A 21,606-nucleotide genomic window follows, 5' to 3' on the forward strand; every position below is an offset into this window, starting at 1 on the left:
CTTTTTCTAAAAAGGCCAGGTGGTAAATATTTTTGGCTTTGTGGGTCATACAGGCTCTGTTGTAAATACTCAGCCTTGTCACCGCAGCATGAAGGCAACCACGGACAAGGCATACGTAAATGGGTGTGGCTGTGTTCCCCAAAATTTCGTTTGCAAAATCAGGCATGGCAGGCTGGATTTGAGCCACGGGCATAGTTTGCCAACGCCTGATCTCTAAGATTGGGAACATCCTTAGGGCACCTACCTCTCATGATAAATAAAGTTGGAGCCTCTACCCAAATTGGCTTAAATCGAATATTTTTATCTTATGGGACAGGATGCAAACATAAAGGTTCTCCCCAACAGAAAGCTCTAGTGATGCCTGGACAACCTCCCTATCTCCAGTGTCTCGAACAGTGAGTGTTATCAGTTACCCTTTCACCCATATCGGAGCACGGCAGTTTCCGCTTAAAGTTCTTCCGTGGGTTCCCGTTTCTTACAGGAGTGGTGACAGTGATCATGATGGTGACAGTGATTGTGACGGCAGCAGCAGAAAGCAGTTAATGCTCATTTCACATGTGTCAGGCACCGTTCTAAGCATTTTACAGGCATGAATTAATTTAGCTCCATGAAGTAGGAACTATAGTCATTCCCACTAGAGGAACACCCCCATTGCCTGAGGCTCCACAGCAAGTGGCATAGCTATGGGGCTCAAACCCAGGCAGTCTGGCCACAGGACCCTTGCAGCAAACTGCTCTTCCAAAGCCCAGCTGTTGGGCATGACTAAAGAGATGTTCACAATATGGCCCTTGACTAGCTGATCATTCCTTATCCAACCAGATGCTGAATTTTCCGCACTCCTCCCAAGAATACACACGTTAAGGTTTCCCTGTCTGAACACGATCTTCTCTCTGCCTGGAGGGCTCTCTCCTCATCAGCCTGGTGCACATGTAATCAGCCTTACGTCTTGGCTCAAACACAATCTCTCTCTCCGTGATACCTTCCCTGACTCCCTCAGTTAGACTTAAATGTCCTTTCTTCTATGTTCCTGCTACATCTTTGTCTTGTAAGAGAAAAAAATGGTACACTTATGTTCATAACAGCATTATTCACAAGAGTCAAAAGGTGGATGTCACCCAAGTGTCCCTCAACAGACAAATGGATAAACAAAATGGGGTATACATAGTGGAACATTATTTAGTCTTTGAAAGGAAGGAAATTCTGACATGTGATATAACAAGGATGAACTCTGAGGAATTACGGTAAGCGAAATAAACCAGTCACAAAAATACAAACAGTGTTATGATTCCACTTCTAATAAGGTCCCCAGAGTAGTCAAATTCACAGAGACAGAGAGTAGAATGGTGGTTGCCAGTGACTAGAATAAAAGGGGAATGAAAAAGAGCGACTGTTTAATGGGTACAGAATTTTACTTTTGCAAGATGAAAAGCATTCTGGAGACAGGTTGCACAATAATGTTATTGAACTTAACACTGCTGAACTATACGCTTAAAAATGGTTACGATGGTGGGGCACCTGGGCTGGCTCAGTCGGTTGAACGTCTGACTCTTGGTTTTGGCTCAGGTCATGCCCTCACGGTTCATGAGTTTGAGCCCCACATCGGGTGAGCTCTAGCCCTGCTCCGAGCTCTGACTCTCTCTCCTTCTCTCTCTGAACCTCATGGGATTCTCTCTCTTTCTCTCAGAAAGAAATAAATAGAGATGCCTGGGTGGCTCAGTCAGTTGAGCATCCAACTTCAGCTCAGCTCATGATGTCATGGTTCGTGGGTTTGAGCCCCATGCTGGGCTCTGTGCTGACAGCTCAGAGCCTGGAGCCTGCTTCAGATTCTGCGTCTCCCTCTCTCTCTGCTCCTCCCCCGCACTCTGTCTCTCTCAAAAATATAAAATAAAAATTATAAATAAATAAATAAATAGATAAATAAATAAATAAAACTAGATAAAATTCTTAAAATATTTATCCTGAATGCATTCATCTTCCTAAACTCTTGTTAGTTCCAATAGCTTATTTTTCTTTTTTTTTTTTCTTGGCTTATTTATTTTGAGAGAGAGAGAGAAAGAGCGTGAGCAGGGGAGGGGAAGAGACAGAAGGAGGGAGAATTGCAAGCAGGCTCCTGTCAGCATAGAGGTGTGTGCAGGGCTCGAACCCAGGAACCGTGGGATCATGACCCGAGCCAAAATCAAGAGTCAGACACTGAACCGACTGAACCACCCAGGTGCCCCTCCAATAGTGGTGTTTTTGTTTTCTGTTTTTTGTTTCTTTTCAATTATTTCCCTTGGATCTTGTAGGAAGCCCTGTCCATCTATAAATAATGACAATTTTGTCTCTAGCTTTCCAACATTTATGTCCTCATTCCTTTTTCTGTCTTACTGTATTGGCTGAATCCTTCAGGAAAACATTAATGGCAAGAGGCATCCTCAATCTTGTAACTGCTTTTAATGAGAATAGTTTAGTGTTCCATCATGTGCATACTGTTCTGTTTGATTCCTGACAAATATTCTTTATTGTGCTAAAGTTCTGACAAATATTATTTACTGTGTTAAGAAAGTTTCTTACTTCTTACCTAGAATGGACACTACATTTGTTGTCTAACAAAAATGAGGGTTTTCTTCTTTATCTTACTAATTTAATGAATTACATTAATAGAATTCCTAATGTTGAGCCATCCTTGCACTCCTAGAATATAAGCCATGGTTGGTACACTAACTAGGATACCAAAATCGTAATCCATTTTCTTTACTTACACTGTCTTTTTTGGGTTTTGATATTAGGGTTATTCCAGCCTCATAAAATAAGTTGGAAACATCTCTTTTCTTTGTAGACTTTGGAAGAGTTTGAATGATAACAGAACAATCCATACCATGAAAGTCCGTTAAAATACAACTTTTAAACCATCGGGCCTATTGGCTTTTTTTTGGTGGGAAAGGGAGTGTACAGTTTTTTAAAAGTCTTTTTCAATATATATTTATGGTCACTGATCTATTTAAGTTTCCTTCTTCTTTTTTAGTATATTTTAATTTTATATTTTATTGCATTATAAAATTGTTTGATTTTTCTGTTTCTCCCAGACCACAACCTCCTCTAAAGCAAGGGGTCACGATAACTAGCACAACACAGTAAGATATATCCACACATACACACATAATAGATTGGATGTTATAGATATTTTAGATATTTTACATAGATAATATATTAGATGTTCTAGATAGATATGTCTATCATATATCAATATAAGTGATATGTCTGTCATATAACAACAGAAGTGATGGGGCCAGTGGCACGGAACTGTTTCCCAGTGGAAGTTAGTGTCATGTTCTCTCTATCCCCTAGGCTAACCACATCTCTAGCTCTAGTGAGGATATTCTCCAACTTAAGCACAAAAGAGAAATGCACATGAACCTGAATGATTCAGTCTCAAATAATATCCAAGGTGGCACCCAGGAACAGTACCTTATCATACCCCACTCGTGCAAATGTGAACTGGTACAGTCTTTAGAGAAGGGAATCTAGATCTATAAAACTAAAATATATATACCCTTTGACCCAGCAATTCCATGCCTGGAAATTTATCATAGAGAAATCAAAGTGCAAACATAAAGTTGTATAGGGAGACATTGCAGTAGTGTTTATAATGGGGGGAAGAAAACCAGGATGAAGCAAATGTCAAAGAAAGAATAATTGAATAAAGTATAGCAAATCTATACCACAGAATATTATTGAGCAAATAAAGAAAATGAGTTAGCTTTACACTACTGGACTTAGAAGGATTTATATGACATAATATTAAACGAAAAAAGCAAGAAGCAGAGAAGTAAACCCATTTAAATATGATGTGTGTGTGTGTGTGTGTACGTGTGTATTTTCTGTAATCTATATGAGTCTGGAGAAAGGTATGAAACCATATATACCACACTATTAATGTTGGTTTCCTGGGAAGAGATAATAAAGGAAGGGAGTGACATTGCAGATTTTTGTAAAACTTTCTTCCCTGTACCATTGTGTAATGTTAAAAAAAAAATTTTTTTTTAAAGGAGAGTGCATTATATACTCAAGAAAAAAAAATGAATTCTTTTCATTGGATAGAAGAAAAAACACCAAAACACCCACTTCTACCATGGAGGTCGGTGCACGCCCTAACAACTGGGTAAGAGCAAGCACATCTTTGAACATCAGAAGGAAAGCACATCTTCAATAGTGCTTTGCTTCTTCCCCCGGCTCACCTGGGCTGCAGTGGCTGCAGTCTGGAGCAGGCGGGACTCTTCCCACAGGCACCGGGCCACAATTCGGGCAATCTCCATTGGCTTCTCCAGATACCTGCTCTGTAGGTGGGAGAGAGAGAATGAAAAGTAGTAGCAGCAGACTAAGAAAATGCGGATCCAACTTTGCTAACTTAAAGCTAACTTCCTCATAGATTGATGAGCATTACATCTACTATATGAAACAATAAAACGAGGCCTCAGAGCCTGACCCCCACCAGCGGGAAATGAAGGGGCGAACAGGAAAAAGATTGTCACAATGAGCCGTACACCTGTGACTGAAGACATGTTAGTCTGAGTCTTTGGACAGTATGTTATCCTGGTCAAAGGCAACAGACTTTGTCTAAGAGTATCCAGTTATGGTCAAACATTTAACATTTAAAAATAAGTCACTGGAGCACCTGGGTGGCTCAGTCGGTTGAGCATCCGACTTCGGCTCAGGTCATGATCTCACAGTTCGTGGGTTCAAGCCCTGTACCAGGCTCTGTGCTGACAGCTCAGAGCCTGGAGCCTGCTTCAGATTCTGTGTGTCTCTCTCTCTGTCCCTCCCCTGCTTGTGCGCGCTCTCTCTCTCTCTCTCAAAAACAAATATTTTTTTTAAGTTTCTTAAAAAATGAATAAAAATTAAAAAATAAAAATAACTCATCTTCCTATGAAACCACTAGTTACTGATCATGTTATTAACATGCTAACATAATATAATTAACATAACAATCCTAGCATTACCTCAACAGACAAAAGAAGTAGATTTCAGATAAAGATGCTCAAGGGTGGGTATACATTGGTTTGAGAAAGGGCTACTAGCTTCTCCTTTGAAAGTACAAGATAGGATCTCAATACTTAGCCAAATGAGAAAAGAAATACTTCCTGGACAGAAAGTGAACACCCTACTCTGCGGGGTCAAGTTTCTCATCACACCTGAAGGAACTGCTTGATTCTTCGCAGATTGTGCTGATAGAGAACATTCGATTCCTGTAGGAAACGGCTGTACTGCTGGTCAATCTCACCCAAGAGATTATGAAACACCAAAGTAGCATGTGATTCTTTGCTGGCCGCATATGCCCTAGGAAAAGGAAGAAGGATACAGAATGATTCTGAAACCTACACACACACATGTGCATACACACGCATAGAAACCACCATCAAGGAGGGTAGAAAACAAGGCAAAGCCGATGCTTTAACCCACTCATCACTTAGCTTCATCTTGCTGAGCAACAAGAAATATTACTAATTCAATGATTATTAACAATTATTCCAGATCCCAGTAGCCACTGTCAGAGTCTATACTTATAAAACTATTCAGGTGAAGTGGGCAGATATGCTGTTGTGCTTTTAAATTCTTAGCTCTGAGGTCAGATTAGTAGTAGCTAATAAGCAATCCCAGGCTGGCACGGTCTATCTCCATCCTCTCTGCATCATCTCCCTGGCCCCTCACCAAACTCTAGAAAAACTAGGTCACAGGCTGGAATTAAATGAAAATTAATAGGTGGATCTGAACACATTAAAATGAAGGAAACAGTCATTGGAATTCTGTGCCATTATCTCCTCTATGAAAAGAGTCTATTTCTCTTATCTGTATCTCTTCCTATAACTAAAAGGGAATCAGAATTATGGGCCCGAATCTCTACCCATGCCAGAACTTTCATTGAGATAAAAAACATTTGTAGCACATGCCTGGAGTGTCAGAACACACAGAGGATCTCACCAAGTCAATGAGATCCAAATCAGCCTTCAAAACATCCACCACCAAGCAGGCTGCTTCAGTGTGCCAAGAGACAGTTGCCCGCACACACTTCTAATACAGAAAACGTTTTTACAAGACCGAGAGTACCTCTTTATCTCCTGATCTCTTTCACCCCACCACCTACACCCCTAAGTTTTTTGATGAAATAGGTAGCACAGAATGAAGCTACAGCACGTTACGTCTCTTGACTCAAACCAAAACCTGACAATTTGGGGAGTTTCTCAGGAAGGACTTACCAATCTTGACTCTCAATCCAAGGGGCCAGAAACTGCCGCAGCTCCATTGGGAAGCTGTCACTGTACAGCTGATGAAGCTGCTCCAGGTACCGTGTGTCGAGCTGCTGTAGCTGATTCCATTGGGCCATCCTGCGGGAGTCAGGGGTCCCAGCTGTAAACCAAAGTGTTCATATGGTCACTGCAAGCCCAAGTAGGAGTCAAAAATCTAGAAACACCCCACCTACCCAACACAGGCATCAGGTCTGCGCTTAGGAATAAAAGATGCTTTGGAAAGGACCCTGCGTGTTTCTCCCCGTGTACAACAATACGTACACATTCACAGTCTCTAACTCTGGAACCACGTCGCAACTTCTTATTGGCTAGGATGTCAAGGTCAGCACGGCCTCTGCCAAGTTCCAGAATCCATTATCTACCAGAAGTATGTGAAGCTGAAAAATTACATAACTTCCAGGTTTCCACTTCCTCATCAGAGGAAGAGATCATAATTTCTATTTCTCATGGTTGTTGAGATATTTCCAAAGAACACAGCCCAGTGCCTGGCACACAACAGATGCTGAACAGATGTTAGCTCTTTCCTTTCCACCCAGTCCCCCCCTTTTCAGTGGGTGAACTGGAAGGAATATACACCAAACCCTAAACTAAAACCAAAATGCGGAATGTGGCTGCTCAGGGAGGACGGAGAGCAAAACTGAAGGAATACAGGTTTAAAAGTATAAGCAAGGACCTGCCTGGGATTCTCCCACTCAATGAAAAGTAATTTTGTTTTGAAAGTTCTCATTCCGGGATGAGAAAGAAGAGATGCTAAATACCAGGCATACAAGTTTTGTCCCCAGGCATACAAGCTCATGAATACACCAGGGAAATGCTCAGGTATGAGAAACCAACCTGGCTAATCACCTTTAGTCCTCTTTCTGAATAGCTTGGGTCACGGAAATATCTTTTTTTTTTTTTCAAAAAAATTTTTAATGTTTGTACTCATTTTTGGGACAGAGAGAGACAGAGCATGAGCAGGGGAGGGGCAGAGAGAGAGGGAGACACAGAATCCAATGCAGGCTCCAGGCTCTGAGCTGTGAGCACAGAGCCTGACGCGGGGCTCAAACTCATGGACTGTGAGATCATGACCTGAGCCGAAGTCGGACGCTTAACCAACTGAGCCACCCAGGCGCCCCCCCCTTTTTTTTTTTTTTTTTTTTGAGAGAGAGAGCGCAAAAGCAGGTATTGGGGCAGAGGGAGGGGGAAAGACAGAATCTTAAGCAGGCTCCATGCCTAGTGCAGAGCTGGACAAGGGCTCTATGCAACGACCATGAGATCATGACTTGAGCCAAAATCAAGAGCTGGACACTCAACCAACTGAGCCACCCAGGCACGCCATGGAAACATCAGTACAGACCGAGCAGTCTTAAGAAGTTGTAAAAATGACTACGAGTAATAGCCAAAGAGTGACGTATGTACAGATCAAAGTATACTGAGATGGTTCTCTGGGATTGTGAGAACATTTAATGAAAGACTGAAGGCACACAAACATGTACACTTATCCAGAGTTCTTTATTTATTTCTCAGAGGAGGCATGAAGAAGCACCCTTATAACTGCCCCTTTCATAAAAATTACGGAGTCAGGGCACCTGAGTGGCCCAGTCAGTTAAGCATCCAACTTTGGCTCAGGTCATGACCTCACGGTTTGTGAGTTTAAGCCCCACATTGGGCTCTGTGCTATTAGTGCAGAGCCCATCTTGGATCCTGTCTGTGTCTCCCTCCCTCCCTCTCTCTCTCTCTCTGCCCCTCCCCCACTCACTCTCATTCTCTCTCTCTCTCAAAAATAAACATAAACAAATAAATATTTAAAAAATCATAAAAATTACAGAGCAAACTGGTAACAAAACCAATAGGTCTTGGGGTGCCTGGTTGGTTCAGTTCGTTGAGCGTCCAACTTCGGCTCAGGTCACGATCTCACACCTCGTGGGTTCGAGCCCCGCGTCGGGCTCTGTGCTGACAGCTCGGAGCCTGGAGTCTGCTTTGGATTCTGTGCCTCCCTCTCTCTCTGCCCCTAACCCACCTGCATTCTGCCTCTGTCTCTCTCAAAAATAAAAATTAGGGGCGCCTGGGTGGCTCAGTCGGTTAAGCGTCCGACTTCGGCTCGGGTCATGATCTCGTGGTTCGTGGGTTCAAGCCCCGCGTCAGGCTCTGTGCTGACCGCTCGGAGCCTGGAGCCTGTTTCAGATTCTGTGTCTTCCTCTCTCTCTGACCCTCCCCCGTTCATGCTCTGTCTCTCTCTGTCTCAAAAATAAATAAACGTTAAAAAAAATTAAAAATAAAATAAAATAAAATAAAATAAAAATTAAAACAAAACAAAACAAAACAAAACACCAATAGATCTTCTGTTCCCCAAGCAGCAAGTATAATGGTAGCTAAGTGGTTCAGGATCAGGTTTTCGTACAGCAACTAAGAGGCCTGTGCTGCAGGTTCCTTCCCACTTTTGTGGGAACACACACAGAATAACTCACCTGCTACTGCCAGGGTGCAGGATCCCAAAGGTGCTATCAACTGTCAAGCTCTCAAGCATACATTCAGGAAAGCACAGGCAGGACCTTCCCAGTGGTCTTTTTTTTTTTTTTTTTTTTAACGTTTATTTATTTTTGAGACAGAGAGAGACAGAGCATGACAGGGGAGGGTCAGAGAGAGAGGGAGACACAGAATCCGAAACAGGCTTCAGGCTCTGAGTGGTCAGCACAGAGCCTGACGCGGGGCTCGAACTCACGGACCGCGAGATCATGACCTGAGCCAAAGTCGGCCGCTTAACCGACTGAGCCACCCAGGCGCCCCCCCCCCCAAGTGGTCTTTTATACTGAACAATGAACAATCTAAGGAACACCATCCAAAAGAGATGCAAGCCACATACAGAATCTTGGGTTTTCTGGTAGCCATATTAAAAAACTAAAAAGAAACAAGTAAATTAAAGTTTTTTAAATTTAGTTTTTTTTTTTTTTTTTTTGAGAGAGAGACAGAACGCAAGTGGGGGAGGGGCAAAGAGAGGGAGAGACATGGAATCCAAAGCAGGCTCCAGGCTCTGAGCTGTCAGCACAGAGACCAGTGTGGGGCTCAAACTCACAGAGAGTGAGATCATGACCTGAGCTGAAGCTGGACACTTAACCAAATGAGCCACCCAGGCGCCCCACGAGAGCATGAAACTCTTGATCTCGGGCTTTTGAGTTCAAGCCTCGCTTGGGGCACAGGCTTACTTAAAAAAATAATAAATAATAAAATTAAAAACACTTAAAAATATCTAGTATATATATACACATCTATGTAGATATATACATAGGTATACATATCTACGTAGATATACATAGACATACATATCTATCTACATAGAGTATAAAATGTTATCACTTCAACATATAACTGCACAAAAATTAAAGAGATACTTTACATTCTTCCTTTGGTACTTCTCTAAATCCGTTGTGTACTTTACACTTATAGCACAGACCTGAGGTATTTCCCTCCTCATGTACCAAGGGCTTAAAGTCCACTGATGAAAAAATTCAATAAAGCAAAGAGATGAGAATTTCAGAATGAGATATTTGCCCCAATCAGACCAATACGTTTCCACAAATAAATTCAATTTTCCAACAGCATCAGAGGGGAATTAAGTAAGTTTCCTGGGTGCTTGGGAATTTTTTTTTTTCTAAACAATGTCTTCTATCCTCTTAGGAACCTCCCAAACACGTTCATCTACCATGCCTTTGCGGTTGCCCCTCTCCTTGCCACCCCCAAGACCAACCTGCCACAGGACAGATGCTGCTTGGGCAGTGGTACATGTATACCAAACACTGGCTGGAATGAAAGGGGTAGCTGAGGCATTATAACCGTGGCGTGTGTCACCCTCAATAAGAAATCAAAGGCCATTAGAATTCTCTTACAATATTCACATTAGGGCCGAGTTAAAATCTGCCTCAGAACTAAAAGTGTCAAGATCTGCCTTATGTTTCTCAGGATGTGATCTGCATAGAAATCTGTATAATATGTCAATTTATGTAGAGTCTACTGCACACAAATGTGTTGAAACTCTAGATTTACATTAATTCAATATGGTGGCCACTAGCCACATGTGGCTACTGAGCACTCAAAATGTGGCTAGTTCAGGGGTGCCTGGGTGGCTCAGTTGGTTAAGCGTCCGACTTCAGCTCAGGTCACGATCTCGCGGTCCGCGAGTTCGAGCCCTGCGTCGGGCTCTGGGCTAGTGGCTCAGAGCCTGGAGCCTGCTTCCGATTCTGTGTCTCCCTCTCTCTCTGCCCCTCCCCCGTTCATGCTGTGTCTCTCTCTCTGTCTCAAAAATAAATAAATGTTAAAAAAAAAATTTTTTTAAAAATGTGGCTAGTTCAAACTGAGATATACTGTAAGTGTAAAATGTACAGTGGGTTTTGAAGACTTAATACAAAAAAAAAGAAAGTAAAATATCTCACTAATGTTGAAATGATAATATCTTGGATGTACTGGGTTAAATAAAATATATTATTAAAATTAATTTCACTAAATCTTTCTACTTCTAACGTGGCTACTAGAAAATTTAACATTACAGGGGCACCTGGGTGGCTCAGTCTGTTAAGTGGCCGACTTCGTCTCAGGTCATGATCTCACAGTTTGTGAGTTCGAGCCCTGCACCAGGCTCTGTGCTGACAGCTCAGAGCCTGGAGCCTGCTTCAGATTCTGTCTCCCTCTCTCTCTGCCCCTCCCCCACTCATGTTCTGTCTCTCTCTCAAAAATAAATAAACATTAAAAAAAATTTTTTAATTAAAAAGAAAATTTAACATTACATATGTGACTTGCATTCTATTTTTATTGGATACTGCTGCTCTTGTGTAACCAAAAAGCTATAGTTTTCCTAATAAAGGATTTAAAGAAATAGACAACTTTTTTTTTTTTTTTTTTTTAAGTACACTCTATCCCAATGTGAGACTTGAACTCCCAACCCTGAGATCAAGAGTTGCCTGCTCTACAGACTGAGCCAGCCAGGGACCCCTAGACACTCACTTTTTATAAAATTCAGTGTTATAAATTGATAAAAAATAGACTAATTATTTAATTGCTTATCTTGGATACAAATGTAGAGCCATCACAGTCTATTCCCTGATGTTCCATGTTAGAGCCACAAAGCAACATCCCATCACACCTGCTCAATTAGAGATGAATGTTGAGGTCGCACATGAATGTCTGCATTTTCAAACCATTAAAAAAATTACAAGTTCTTGAAAATTGCCCAATTCATTTCAAGTCCACAACTCAGAGGGGTTTTTGTTGTTGAGGTTTTGGTTTTAGTGGGGAGACAACACAAATGGGATATAGTCAAGTAGTACAATAATTATGTCATTACTTAGACCAGAAACCAGTTACTAGTTTTTTCCCATAAAATTGAAGCAAAAATGACTGACGTTATGCTTTGCTTCTTAGTCTAATCACTCTAGGTAATATCGTAATAGCTATCCTATTTTTTTTTTAATCAATGTAAATTGAAGGCAGAGAGCAGGTAGTATTTTTAAGGAGAACATGGGCAAAGAGTCAAATAGTGCTGATCTCCTTACAGGCTGCTTAGCTACAAACCCTATTTCATTAACAGCAGCTACAGGGCAATCAGCCCACATGCTCTTCATAAGAATTGCATACCTTTAAGAGATCACTAGCCAGATTGTCTACGAAAACCATTGCCAACTAGCTTGTGGCAACTGTTTTACTGGAAAAAGTTTTACAAGAGCCTACTTTATTTCACAATCTCAGTTCTGGTTTTTCAAATCACAAATTAAAGAGCTCCATGTAAGGTCTAACTAAAGTGTTTCTCATCTGCAGAATAGGGGGAAGCCTGTGATTTAATAACCACTTTCACTGAACAGCAGGACACACAGAAAATGATTTGCACAATTTGAATGCCAAGTATCATTCTGGGTGCACAAGAGAGAAATGAGTTCATTCCATACAGGGGCTGGCTTAGGGCATGACATCGGGCGTCGTTCTCTCAAGGTGTAAGTGCTAAGTTTAGGTTAGCAGACAGGAGGTGCCAGCATAGGAGGGGAACCTCAGTGTGATCGTGTTCTCTACAACTTTAGAGAAAAGAAAAATAAAAATGAAACAGTAAGTCACCAAAGACTTTCCGGACTTTTCAAAACAGGAATTTCTCAACCCCTTGGGGATAACTTACCAACAAGTCATAAAGCAAACAGCTATTGTCTAATGGGGAATTTATTACTGTAAAGATCACTAAAAAGTTTATCCAAAGTCACAGTTCTCATTTATGTACTGCATTCTAAGGAAACCAAGAGATGTGTTGAGAAACACAAATCAGGACTGCTTACGAAAGGGATTCATTACATCACTATATAAAACTTCATTTTAAATTCAGATTTGCAGTTCACATCCATGCACCAGTGCGTTTATGACAGGGGCAGTGGAGTGAGGGGCCAAAGTGAGGAGAGAGACAAAACCCAGGGGCATACAACAATCCAAAACAGAAAGTGATCTAGAGATAATTTCTGTTCCACCTTGCAATGGGTCACAAGATTCTCCTTTGGGTGTTAGCCACAATCTATGTTCGAAATACCTATATTATAAATAGAGCATAGACATATTTTATTGGTTGCCTATTCTAACATCCTCTTTGCTGTTAGAAAAGGCCAGTGACTAAGGCAACCAAAGTGTAAAGTAACAGAAATCCAACAGATAAAATCACCCAGGGGCGCCTGGGTGGCTCATCCAACTCTTGGGTTTGGGTTCAGGTCATGATCTCATGGTTCGTGGGTTTAAGCCCTGTGTCGGGCTCCACACTGACAGTGCAGAGCCTGCTTGGGATTCTCTCTCCCTCTCCCTCTCTAAAATAAATAAAATAAACATTAAAAAAAAAAACTTAAGGGGAAAAAAAAAGATAAAATCACCCATATCCTACCATCCCACTCTCCAGAACTACAATTGCCATGTTCATGTAATACCTTTTAACCTACTCAGAGTGTGTATATATTTTCTCTCTTCTAAAATATTAGGGGTGGGGTGCCTAGGTGGCTCAGTAGGTTAAATATCCAACTCTTGATCTCAGCTCAGATCTTGATCTCAGGGTTATCAGTTTAAGCCCTGCATTAGACTCCACACTGGGCATGAAGCCTACTTTGAAAATTAATTAATTAACTAATTAATTAAAATATAAGGCGTACCTAGCTGGCTTAGTTGGTGGAGCATGCAACTCTTGATCTCGAGGTTGTAAATTCGAGCCCCACATTGGGCTAGAGATTACTTAAAAATAAATCTTAAAACATTAGGACCATTGTAATTTTATAGCTTTATATTCACTTTTAATTTTTTTAAATTTTTATATATGTATAGAGAGAGAGAGCATGTGAGTGGGGGAGGAGGCAGAGGGAGAGGCAGAGAGGGAAAAAGGGAAGGGGAGGGGAAGAGGGAGGGGGAGGGAAGGGGGAGAGGGAGGGAGGGAGGGAGGGAGGGAGGCGGAGAGGGACAGAGAGAGAGACAGAGACAGAGACAGAGAGAATCCCAAGCAGGCTCCATGCTTAGCACAGAGACTGACAAAAGGCTCAATCTCACAACTGCGATATCATGACCTGAGCCCAAAATCTAGAGTCAGACACTCAACCAGCTGAGACACCCAGGCACCCCACAGAGCCTACATTTAAATATTACAACTTTAGGGTGCGTGGGTGGCTCAGTCATTTAAGCGTTCAACTTCGGCTCAGGTCATGTTCTCGCCATTTGTGGGTTCAAGCCTTGCATCGGGCTCTGTGCTGACAGCTCAGAGCCTGGAGCCTGCTTCAGATTCTGTGTCTCCCTCTCTCTCTGCCCTTCCCCTGGTCACACTCTGTCTCTCTGTCTCTCAAAAATAAATGTTAAATTTTTTTTTTAATATTACAGCTTTACCTATTTAACCATTTGTAATTTAACTATTCATAATTACCTTAGACATTAAGACTCTGGAATTTCAAATTAGAAAAAGATAATTCAAAATAAGTATGCTTGTATAGTAAACATATAATATTGTTGCTTACAAATCCAAATAGTACCTTTATAAGGTAGAAGATCAAGTGTTTGCCTTTATAATAAGTTTATATATAAATCTAATTTTAATTTCCTTAAAAGACAAAATATTAACAGCTGAGTGCCCAATCCAACTACACCTATTGTAATATTCAAATATATTTAGTTACAAATAATAGGATTTGCTTTAAAGTCAGAAACCAACTCTTCCTTGTAAAAATGGACACTAAGATCTAAAAGAACGTGAATTATAGTTCCCTACTAACGTGACAAATTTGAGTATATAGAAGAAGTACTAAATTACTGGGGAATAGAACTCAGAAAAGTGAGAAAAAGGACAATTTTTTTTATTAAAAATTTTTTTTAATGTTTATTTATTTTTGAGAGAGAGACAGAGCATGAGCAGGACAGGGGCAGAGAGAGAGGGAGACACAAAATCTGAAGCAGGCTCCAGGCTCCAAGCTGTCAGCACAGAGCCTGACGTGGGGCTCGAACTCACAGACCGTGAGATCATGACCTGAGCCACAGTCAGACGCTCAACAGACTGAGCCACCCAGCTGCCCTATATCATCCAGTCACCTTTGACAAAAGGATTCCGAGAACTATGAATTACCAAGGTCTCCAATTATTTCAGATCTAGTAAGTGTCAAGGAATTTCTTTTTTTTTTTTTTTTTGATGTTTCTATTTATTTCTGAGACAGAGAGAGACAGAGCATAAGTGGGGGAGGGGCAGAGAGACAGGAAGACACAGAATCAGAAGTAGGCTCCAGGCTCCAAGCTGTCAGCACAGACCCCGATGCGAGGCTCGAACTCACAAACCGTGAGATCACTACCTGGGCCAAAGTCAGTCGCTCAACCAACTGAGCCACCCAGGCGCCCCTCTTTTCTTTTTTTTTTAAGTTTATTTATCTATTTTGAAAGACAAAGACAGCACAAGCAAGGAAGGGTCAGAGAGAGAGAATCCCAAGCAGGCTCCATGCTGCCAGCATGGAGCCAAACACAGGGCTTGAACCCATGAACCTCCAGATCATGATCTGAGCCGAAACCAAGAGTCAGAAGCTCAACCAAACGTGCCACCCAGGTGCCCCAGTGTCAAAGAATTTTTTAAAAATGGACGTATTCTCCATACTTGATTTGGGATCGGCACCATATTTGATCACAAATATCTCAGATGAAAGGCGCAACAATATAAACATAATTCCCTCTAAACTGAAAGTAACACAATTAGACAAGCTTCATCAATTACTCAGTACTCAGTTTATGGTTGAGGTTGCCCGATCACAGGTCTGAGCTCTGGATAAAAACCACAAAACAGACCAAATGTGTGCGTCACTTGGTGACACCTCCACTCCCCCAACCAGACAGACTCCTCCGAGGCAGGGTGGTGTGAGGTCAAGCACAACGGGAGGCTCTGACACTGGATGGGCCTGGGTGCAAACCCTGCCTGCCATTTTATCAACTATTTCTTTTAAAGACATTACTTGACTACTGAACAGGCTTTTTCTTCAGTAAAATGGGGAAGGACAGCTCTTTTGGAAGACTTATAAAAGTTAAAAAAAAAAAGAAAAACAAATAAATAACAATGGCTTTAAAGCATGTCCCCATGCTGCTGGGGGCACAGTAGTGCTGGCTTTTTCCTTCCTCCCACAACATTCCTTTCATGGATACTTCTTATGCTAAATCCACTTCCTCAATGCCCTGGGGAACAGATTAATGTATCAGATTAGCCATGTTAAATAATAAAGTCAGTTTACCTTGCCATGTCAAATGCGTGCATTTTAATGGGTCTTTGTGTCCTATGCTGAGGGAGGGAGTTTGTAACACTGATTTAGTGTAAGTATGTAACAGGAGAAAAGAAAGACAGGAGGGTCCCATGGTTCTTTGATCAAGTTATCTCCTTACATAGTTCACCTAAGGATAGCTCCAGGTCCTAAAAAGACTAAAGGTGAAAACAACTATGTGATATCCAAATGAAAGAAAAAGATGGAAAGTAAGAACCTTGGTTTAAGAGCAGGCCAAATAACCAATGACTATCACTAAATTTATATGGCACTTACTATGTTCCAGGCACTGTTTTAAGCACTTGCCATCTATTTATTTACTCATTTCATCCTCACGACAACTCTGTGACCTAGATATATTTGTATCCCCATTTTATAGAGGAGGAAACTAGGTACAGAATTTTAAGTGATTTACCCAAGATCATACAGGTAGTCATGGCACAGAGCTGGAACCCTAATCCACATAGTCCGTTTTCAGAATTCCTGCTCTTCACCATCAGCCCAGAGTGGGAGTTTTCATTGATTTTTAAGTAACCCATCAGTCAATCATGATATCAAGCTAATGTGATCCTATGGTTTTGTTTTAAGTAAGCTATCTGCCCAACACGGAACTTGAACTCAAAACCCTGAGATCAGGAGTCACATGATCTACCAACTGAGCCAGCCAGGTACCCCCATCTTACGGTATTTTAAACAGGCATATACAGGGTTTGAATGAAAGAATCTATCCGTCCCATTGTAAGTGGCCCGCATCTAGAATGAATCTCTAATTACATCACAATTTAAACGGTGCACTAAGAAACAAGCACATTCAGAGCAGGCAATCAGTGTGGGGAGTCCGAGAACTTGAATGTTTTGCCCAGTAAGAAGACTTGGGGAACAGGAAGTGGGGTTCCAAGAGGGTAAGACAATTACAGAAGTTTGGCTCTTCGATACGTGGAGATCTGTACATGAAAGGGTGAAACACTTCAGAGCCAATCTGCTTCCTCGTTAACACCTACCCCAGATCCTGCCCTCTGGAGTATGCCCTCTGCCAACAGAGGCTCCCAACCCTGGCTGCAGATCAGAATTACAAGAGCAATTTTTTTTTTTCTTTGAAAGTAGAGGTGCCTGGGAAATCAAACCAGATTTGTCAAAGTGGAATCACTGAGGCAGGGATCCACGTTTTGCTATTTAACATCTCTCGGATGATGCTAACGTGTGGCCACTTTGAGAACCCTGGAATGAGAGCAGGGATCAGGGTTCAACTCTGGAATCACCTGAGCGGCTTTCAGAAGCCAGATGCTGGCCCTTACTCCGGATGTACTGAATAATAATCTCCAGGCCTGGGATCCAGGCAGTTGTAATGAAGCAGAACACTGCAGTGACTGTATAAAGCCTATGGCATGAGATGAGGTTGGAGAAATATGAACCCTTGTCCAGGGGCAATAAGGAAGTCTGAAAAGTTTTAGGCAGACTGGTGACAATTTGATTTATATTTCAGAAAGATCCCTCAGGCTGCCATGATCAAGGTGAGATTTGGCAGTGGCCTGAACCGGGGCAGCAGCCTCAAAGCTGTTTTGAGGTGGACGTCTTCCAGAGATGTTAAAGAGGGAGGCGGGAGGGGGCTTGGTGACTGTCTCAAGGGCAAAGGTGACCCAGACAAAGGGAGGAGTAAGGGACAACCTCCCAGGTTCCTGCGGCCTTTGGTGTTCAAATGCAGGTTAATTGTTCACCCTGAGAAATGTCGCAGCAGTAACTCTGACGCTGGGAGAGCCGCGGGGCTGGGTGGCCTCCAAAGACTATTCGGTCTGTAAATTACAATCAGGCTCCATCCCCTCAAGACATTAAGATTGCTGCAACCCAAGAATAAATGCTTTGGGGGAAGTAGCACATTGCTATTTAACAGAAAGGGTCTGGGGCTTGTACTCTGACGCACAAACTCTCCCATTCCCCGCCCAGAAAAGGAGTCAGGAAGGGAAAAGAAAATCAGCCAGAAAGCTCAGAGCCAAAACACACATGGGCCATGATGAGAGCTTCTGACTGTCTCCCTGCATGTGCTTGCTTGCCACCAGTCCATTTTCCACATCTGATCTGAACACTCCCCTACGTTAAATCCCTCTGATGACTTTGCATTGTTCTTGGGCCGAAAAACAAAATATGTAAAATCAAAGCAGACCAGCGTTGTGCTTCCGGCACGGATCCAGGTGCCCCCACTTAGGTGTGTGGGAGCAAGTGGCAGCCAGTTAGCCTCCCTGTGCTTCAGTTTCCTCACCTGTGAGAAAGGACAGACAACAGGACGTCACAGGATCACCGTAAGGACTAAATGACTCAGTGTGTAGAAGCACTTAAGACACAGCTGGCACAACATGTTAAGTGTCTGTGTTATTAATGTGACCGATGGCCTGGTGAGCCCTGTCTTTCTTGCCTCGGCTGGCCCCAGCCTGCTGGCTGAGCTCCCGGCGCTCGCTCTGCTCTTCTTTTAGCTGCTCAAAAACACCAAGACACCCCTCACCCCCCACCGGACCTCCTTCTGTCCCTGCCGCCGCCGGGGACCCGAACACCAGGACTCCATAACCGACGCGTAACCACCACCGCTGGATGCCAGCTCCACGAGAGCAGGAAGAGCCTTGGCTGCTGCCCAGTAGCGTGTTCTCCCCCTCACCCCCCAGCATCCAGCACAGTGCCCGGCTCGTGACAGGTACTCCAAAAACACGCACCGAACGAATAAACCGCGGGGATATTATCCCTCTATTGAATCAGCCAGATTCTCCCAGGCGAGGACACTGCATCTAGGAAGAGTTATTCTGAGGGCCAGGCCAACCAACCTCAAGATCAAAAGTCGCGTGCTTTACAGACTGAGCCAGTCAGGCACCCCAATTTTCATTTTTATTTTTTTAAAAAAAGTTTTTGAATGTTTTATTTTTGAGAGAGAGAGAGAGAGCACGCGAGCATGAGTGGGGAAGGGAAGAGGGAGACACAGAATCTGAAGTAGAGTCCAGGCTCTGAGCTGTCAGCACAGAGCCCGATGCTGGGCTCGAACCCACGAACCAGGAGATCATGGCCTGAGCTGAAGCCGGACGCTTAACCAACTGAGCCGCCCAGGTGCCCCTATTATATATTTTATTTAAAGTAGGCTCCACGCCCAATGTGGGGCTTGAACTCAAAACCCCAAGATCAAGAGTTGGATGCTCTACCGACTGAGCCAGCCAGGAGCCCTTTGCCAACTCTTTAAAACAGAAAGAATATAGTCCTTGAGAAACAACTGGATTGGGCAAGCAAAGTGTCATGCCAAAATTTCCAGGCTTGAGGGCAACTGAAGGGAGAAGAAGCACAAGAGGCTGGTAGAAGCCTGTGGGTATTGTATCTTTGGACAAAGCCCCAAAGTCAGAAAAGCATCCACTGATCTGGAATGCTATGTAAGTTATTAATATTCTTCAAAGACAGGAAATTGAAATAAACCAGAGAAAGGGAGCTTAAATTTCTGAATCTCGGTATCACAGACCCATAATATAGCTCACTACTTACTGGAGAGAAGCAAGAACCTTTTCCCAAGTTTATTCAGGCCACTTGCCCCTAAAGAGATATTAAGGTAATCCTGGTCACTTAGTACGCAGCAATGCACAACTGGGGCTGACAACACACATCCATGGATCCTGCGTTGGAACTCCTTCCTTCAAAGTTACTGTGGTTTAGGGCAGAACCTCAAATTCAAAGGGCATTTGTGGTGGTTATAAAACACGGCCCTAACTTCTTTAATACTCCTCCAATTGAGACAAGGGGTCTTTGTCCCCTCCCCTTGAATCTGGCCAAGGCCACGACTGCTCCAACCAACAGAGTACAACAGAAGTGTCGATATGCAACTTCCAAGCCTTCCGTCCGATTCTCTTAGAAGGCTCGTTCCCCAGAACCCAGCCAACACCCTGTGAGAAGCCCAAGGCAGGAGAGGCCACGTGAAGGCACTTGGTCTGCAGTCCCAGCTGAGATGAGCCTTTGACTCATCCCAGCCTGGGCATCAGATCTGTGGGTGAAGCAGCCTCCGGACGATGGCTGCCCTGGACGTTCAAGGCAGCTGGGGGCCCAGACACTGTGCAGCAAAGACAGCCACCCCTGCTGTGCCTATCTGAATTTCTGCCCACAGCATCCGTGGACGTAACAAAACGGTCGGGGCTTTGTGCCACTGAATCTGAAGGGGGTTATTGCATTTGATAACTACAGCAACATCTTTACTAACACAGTGACAGAATACCATGTTTACGGAGTCTATCTTCCATGAGAAAAAGAGTTTGCGGGTTTTTTTATTCTAATTTTTTAAAATATATAATTTACATCCAAATTAGTTAGCATATAGTGCAACAATGATTTCAGCAGTAGATTCCTTAGTGCCCCTTACCCATTTAGCCCATCCCCCCTCCCCCAACGCCTCCAGTAGCCCTGTTTGTTCTCCATATTTACAAGGCAAAGAGTTTGCAGTGTTAAAGGAAAAGGCTTCACTGTTAAAACTAGTTTAATAGTAAACCCCTTCTCTCTCTGTGCACTCACTCTCCATCTACAAATTGACAATCCGCAAGTTTACATCCCCAGCCCTATCCTCTCTCACGAGCTCCAGTCTTATACCTGACTGCCTATTCAGCATCTCCACTTGGATATCTAAAGAGCACCCCAAACCAACCTCCTCATTAAAGACCCCTCCCAGCCAACTTCCCCATTTTCGCAAATGACAACTCCATTTTTGCATGGGCTCAGGCCACAAGCCTTGAAAATAAGCCTGGGAGCACCTGGGTGGCTCAGTCGGTTAAGCATCTGAGTCTTGGTTTCAGCTCAGGTCATGATCTCACAGTTTGCGAGTTCGAGCCCCGCGTCGGGCTCTGCACCACTAGTGTGGAGCCTGCTTCGGATTCTCTCTCTCTCTCTCTCTCTCTCTCTCTCTCTCTCTCTCTCCCTCTCTCACTGCCTGTCCTGTGCTCTCTCTTTCTCTCTCAAAATAAATAAATAAACGTTTAAAAAAAAAGAAAAAGAAAAGAAGCCTCGATTCCACCCTCTCTCCTCTTCCTCTTCCTCTTCCTTCCAACATCCAATCCATTAACAAATCCTGTTGGCTCTACTTTCAGAATGTATCTAGAATGTGAGCATCTCTCACCATCTCCTCTGCTGCTACAATCTTAATCTGAGCCAGTGTCACTTCTCACCTAGCCCACCTCCTACCTCGCTGCCACCATGTGCTAAATTCCTAACTGGTCTTGGTGTGCTCACCCTTGTCCCTCCGCAGTCTAATCTCCACATTACAGATCCTTTCAAGAGAGAAGTCCTATCATTCCATTCTTCTGTTCAAAGCCCACTCAGAAAAAAATCCAAACCCCTACCTCAGCCCACCAGACGACCCATTTCGCTCCTGAAGGCCTCTCTGACCTCCTTTCCCACTGCTCTCCCCTTTGCCCACACTGGTCCCCTTTCTACTTCTGGAACATACCATGCCTGCCTGGAAAGCTCTTTCCCTGGACTACTATGTGGCTCGCTCTCTGACCTCACTCACACCTCTGCACAAAATATCCCTTCACACCACTCCATGGAAGAGAGCACATCTACCC

At 43.1% G+C, this 21,606-nt stretch overlaps 1 protein-coding gene across 5 annotated transcripts in view; it reads right to left on the reverse strand.

Moving 5' to 3' along the window:
- The window catches only part of STAT3 (signal transducer and activator of transcription 3), a 68,545-nt gene that overhangs the window by 24,983 nt on the left and 21,956 nt on the right, over positions 1-21,606 (reverse strand). For all 5 annotated transcript variants that reach the window (XM_027048916.2, XM_027048920.2, XM_027048918.2 and 2 more), the window contains exons 2-4: positions 6,234-6,384; positions 5,172-5,316; positions 4,218-4,316 (exon numbers count right to left, since the gene is read on the reverse strand). In XM_027048916.2, coding sequence (XP_026904717.1) covers positions 4,218-4,316; positions 5,172-5,316; positions 6,234-6,361 — 372 coding nt within the window. In that variant the 5' untranslated portion in view covers positions 6,362-6,384. The remainder of the gene's footprint in view (positions 1-4,217; positions 4,317-5,171; positions 5,317-6,233; positions 6,385-21,606) is intronic.

This window comes from Acinonyx jubatus, chromosome E1, assembly GCF_027475565.1.
Source record: "Acinonyx jubatus isolate Ajub_Pintada_27869175 chromosome E1, VMU_Ajub_asm_v1.0, whole genome shotgun sequence".
Lineage (NCBI taxonomy): Eukaryota > Metazoa > Chordata > Mammalia > Carnivora > Felidae > Acinonyx > Acinonyx jubatus.